Here is a 4,580-nt window from a genome sequence, read left to right as displayed (position 1 = left end):
AATTAGCCGGAAAATTGACAGGCTCAAACAAAACAAAAAAAAAAAAAAAAAAAAAAGTACTGGGCGGCTAACATTACCCTCTGAGTAATACTCAACCCATGAGTATTTTAAAAAAACAGTATGACTGCTCAATAACCCTCAGTGCAATACCAGTAAATATACCTTGTACATACAGATCCGTCAAACGCATCTAGACTGTGTGAGACCTTTAAGTACTGTATTTTTTTTATCTCTTTTCCTAATGCACATTCCTTTCGCTTGTTTGCACATTACTTACTTTCAGCCTTATATTGTTTACCTGCCCATTTCTTACATAAGGACGTACATGCACACCGAGAGCAGCCAGAGTCAAATCCTCATGTGTGCACACAAAATTTTCTTGCTAGCAAAGGTTTGCTAAACGTCCTACATTAGCATTCGGCTAACGATAAAGTATCCCACCTGGAATAGAAAACATACATATGGACAACTGTGTTAACAGCCAAGCACCTGTGCGCTGCCTACATACAGAACGCAACACATGAAATGTCTACTGTGATTTTCTACAATCTTCTAATGCACCCACGTGAGTACCAGAATGGCTCTCGCTGTCTTGCGCCTCAAAACTCCACCACAACCAAACTTACAGAATGGCCACCGGAAACTAATTTATAGAACCCAGCTACCACACTGATTGGACAATTTCACTCTGCTCTGTGATTGGACTGTCACTGTCCAATCAGAATCTTCTTCTTCTGTTGGTTAATGGCGCTTAGCAAACAGCTTTAGGTGCATTGCCGTCACCTTCCAGACTGGAGTGTGGATCAGAACGGCACCTACCTATTACCAGTGACGTGCGGTGAGGTTGACAGCTGGTGAGGCACTAACTCTTTTACAGTCAGATTTACAAATACAAATTGTCTGTTAACAGACAATGCGTTATGTTTTATATCTCATATCAGCATTCTTCACACAAACGTGACCCATATTTAATTTGAGGTTAAAATTTATTCCAGTTGAGCTTATTTCTAACTAGAAATAATAAAAGTTTATGGTCTTACCTTTACTTGTACACGAAATCCATTTGTCAGCTGGTATGTATTACAAACCCTTTTACCGTTCGAATCCAATATTAAAACAAATGTTTTCAATAAAGAAGATCCTTCTGGACAAAAATGTCCAGACTGTCAAAAATGTTTTGATTGAAAGTCCAGATTTGCGAATTTTCTCAGCTTGGAAATGTAATCTTCCATTTTGATAAGGCGGATTGTAAAGGAAATATAAACAAGCACGAAAAAGATTGTAGGTAGCGCAAGAATCTGTGGGCTCACTAGCGCCCTCTGCCTTGAGGCAGGCGTACTGTTTGCCTCACCGAGTAACTTTTTTACTGGGTTTTATGGTTAATCTGCGAGCATAGACACGTTACACAACTACATTTTATACATTATCCAGATTATGGCAAGGCAGAGCATATAATCAGAGTGTTTGAAAGCATTTTATTTGCGATATATAGAGGGACAGTGACACACTATTTGCATCGCATCCAGTTTGTGAGGATTACACGGTCCACCGAGAGGCACAGCAAAGTGCTGCCTCATCGCACATCTCCTCCATGTATTTGAACGGGACATACGGGAATTCTGCTATTCTTTCTTGAAAAAAAAATCCTTCAACATTGGATTCGAACGGCAAAAGGACCTACAACACACACCAGCCGGCAAATATTAACATTTATTATATTTTATGGTTAACTTTTTTTCTTTTCAAGATTGACAGGGGAGGCTCTGCCTCACCTGCCTCTCCTGACCGCACGTCACTACCTACTACTATAACAAAATAACCTCTCAGTTCACATCTTGTTTAACGATGTGCTCTCAAAAAACCTAGTAAGTGCTCTGTATCCTATATCCCCTGATCTTTGTACAGTTAGATTGAGGTGTGATTCACACTAAACCTCAGTACTCCTAAATAGTTATATGTGCAATTTGTGTTCTGTCTGTACACACATGTTCACAAACACACTTATTTTCAGTGTCTTTGTGTAACATAATTTGTTTACATATTTTATTCATACGTTCAAAAATGTTTTTACGTACAAATCTTTCCTAAACATGCTCACAAAAATTGTGACCATGTACATACATTGCTATTTGTACCATTAAATTGCCATTAATTTGACTAGGAGGTTGTAATGGGTCACACTTGTTAAGATTGGTGTAATGCTGTTTGCCATCACTAAAGGGCAACCTTACTGTGCACTGAGGAGTAAGTTAGAGTAAGAAGTTAACATTCAGAATTTTTACAATGCCTACATAAAGAAGCTAACACATTGTCTAAACATATTTAATACAACTTATGACAAGATAAAATGAAATATGATTCAGTGACATTTGCTTTATGAGGTCAACACTGCTTTCAGGTTCTGTCCTTATGGCTTCCAAATCATTCCTTCCAGACATTCGTACCATCATCCATCAGATTTGTTAGGTCAAAGTGTTTATGAATAACTGGTAATCACTGGATCATTAAAATAAGACATCATTGTTTCTGAGGTCATGCACTAGTAAAATCATTCAACTTTTACTTAGAGAAAAGCTGTTTAATTTGACTTTTTTATTTTTTACCTGAGTGCACATTCATCATCTTGGATAAGCAGCAATGGGCAGATCCCAGTATAGGCAATCCTTAAACAGATGTCCTTCCGTGACCAGTCATGTGACTACAAGAGAAGTCTTCACAACTGCTGTCCAGGCACATGCAGTGTAACAGCATGGAAAAAATGTGAGGTACTCTGCTTTGACCCCACCGGTATGGATTTCCCATCCTAGCCAGATCATTAAAAACCTGGTTTTATGATGGTGCTGTCTTCAGGCCATGTTTACCATTTTCAGCCTTGTTCTGATGTTTCTCTTTTCAACAAAGCTATTATAACTAACTTTCTGGTTCTGCTTTTAATATCCAAGATGTGAGGCACTGGTTCAGGTCCTAGGCTTTTACTAGATGCAGTGAAGAACCAAGACCTGAACTAGCACGCTTTAAAAAAGTCAACATGGTGGAAGTGCTTTATTTTTAAGGCCCTTTGACTTTCAGCCTTGTTCTGGGCCCTGTTTTTATTTATTCTTCAATAAAGTCATTACAACTCAAACCTTCTTGTAATCTTTTAATAAAGATAAAAGGCACTGCTTCACTTGACTGTACTCCATGATCCACATCTGGAAAAACGGAACCTCTGAAACAGAAAACTGATTAAGCCACAAGTTTATACAAAAATTGTTGCCAGGGTCCTCATGAGTAGGTGACAGGACTGAGTCTTCCCTTCAGTGAAGGGTTGCTCCATCTTACACTGTCGTTACAGACTGGAGGCTGTGGGAGAAAATAGACAAAAGATGAAAAAATAGTTTCCAACTGTGGAGGACTGAAGCATGCAATCAAATCAAGATGCAAGTGTTTAAGTAGACAAATATTAAATTCTACAAGGTTGTATGAAAATTGTCAACTTTAAATGACTTAAAAGCCGAGTTACTACTATCAAGCCTAATTTAGAGAACAGTTTAACCTACTGCTATAGCTAAGTGCACAGATGTTACCAAGACTGCACAGAGTACCTGGATGTAAAGTTAGGCTTCTCTGCAGCATCAAGGAAGAACTCCAGAGCCATGGATGCCTTGTTTCTGGCCATTTGGAGGATCAGGACCAGTGACAACAGAGTTAACACAATCAGCTTATTCAAAGTTGCTTACAAGTTGATCCACAGTGAATTTAAAAGATGTTTCTATTTGCCAGATGTACTATCAATTTGCTGTGATTCACTTGAGAGCAATGGTCAGTCACTATGTTATGACAATGTTTGCCATGAACATTACAGATACAACACAAAGTTTTTACTAAAGCAATACACAATTACATTGTGCTGCATGTTATAAAAATTTGAGAATTTTCATTACAATTTGTGTGCAGGCTGCAATGACACAGTGCTCAAGTAGGACATCTTGTGTGTAATAAGATAAAGTGCAACTGAGACATGTCATTAATTGGTTCATGGATTGTTTGGGATTTGATTTTGCATGTATTATTTTTCCTGCTCCACCACAGGTCGATTCTCTTACTAATGATGAACACGGCACAAGACTGAATTGCAGAAAAATGGATGGTGATTCAAGAGGTGTGGAAATGTTCAACTTCTACACAGTGATTTTTACCTTCTGTCTTCCCACTCGAAACCTTGTGAAAGATGGGATCAGATGCTCACTGTAGTGCATCATCATGCGTGTCACCTCCTTCCCAATGCCCGTGCCTCTGTAACTGGGCTCTGTAGAAAACAAGGGGAATATAGTGTCCAGATATAAAGAGATATACACAGGAAACGATTGAGATGTACAAACCACAGCAAAGCCTGAATGTAGATATTTGCTCAGCCTTTGATTTTGAATCATTTTAAGATAAGCACACTGGGCATCACCTGCTATCATGATCTCCAGCTCAGCCGAGGAGAGGTCTGTTGGGTCCATCAGGAACATGTTGAAATCTCCCACCATGCACTGCTCCTCTTCTATACAGGGATCTGCCCACTGCTGCTTATCCAAGATGATGAATGTGCACTC

At 38.9% G+C, this 4,580-nt stretch overlaps 1 protein-coding gene across 3 annotated transcripts in view; it reads right to left on the bottom strand.

Moving 5' to 3' along the window:
• Window positions 1-1,900: 1,900 nt before the first annotated feature.
• The window catches only part of LOC109959351 (N-acetyltransferase 9-like), a 561,041-nt gene continuing 558,361 nt past the window's right edge, over window positions 1,901-4,580 (bottom strand). For 2 of the 3 annotated variants that reach the window (XM_020598629.1, XM_020598630.1), the window contains exons 3-6: window positions 4,439-4,579; window positions 4,179-4,288; window positions 3,585-3,650; window positions 1,901-3,342 (exon numbers count right to left, since the gene is read on the bottom strand). In XM_020598629.1, coding sequence (XP_020454285.1) covers window positions 3,615-3,650; window positions 4,179-4,288; window positions 4,439-4,579 — 287 coding nt within the window. In that variant the 3' untranslated portion in view covers window positions 1,901-3,342; window positions 3,585-3,614. The remainder of the gene's footprint in view (window positions 3,343-3,584; window positions 3,651-4,178; window positions 4,289-4,438; window position 4,580) is intronic. The other variant, XM_020598628.1, reaches the window with a different exon arrangement.

This window comes from Monopterus albus, unplaced genomic scaffold (genome assembly GCF_001952655.1).
Source record: "Monopterus albus unplaced genomic scaffold, M_albus_1.0 scaffold38.1, whole genome shotgun sequence".
NCBI lineage: Eukaryota > Metazoa > Chordata > Actinopteri > Synbranchiformes > Synbranchidae > Monopterus > Monopterus albus.
Note: the sequence above shows the minus strand (reverse complement) of the source record. Positions and strands in the feature narration are given on the sequence as shown.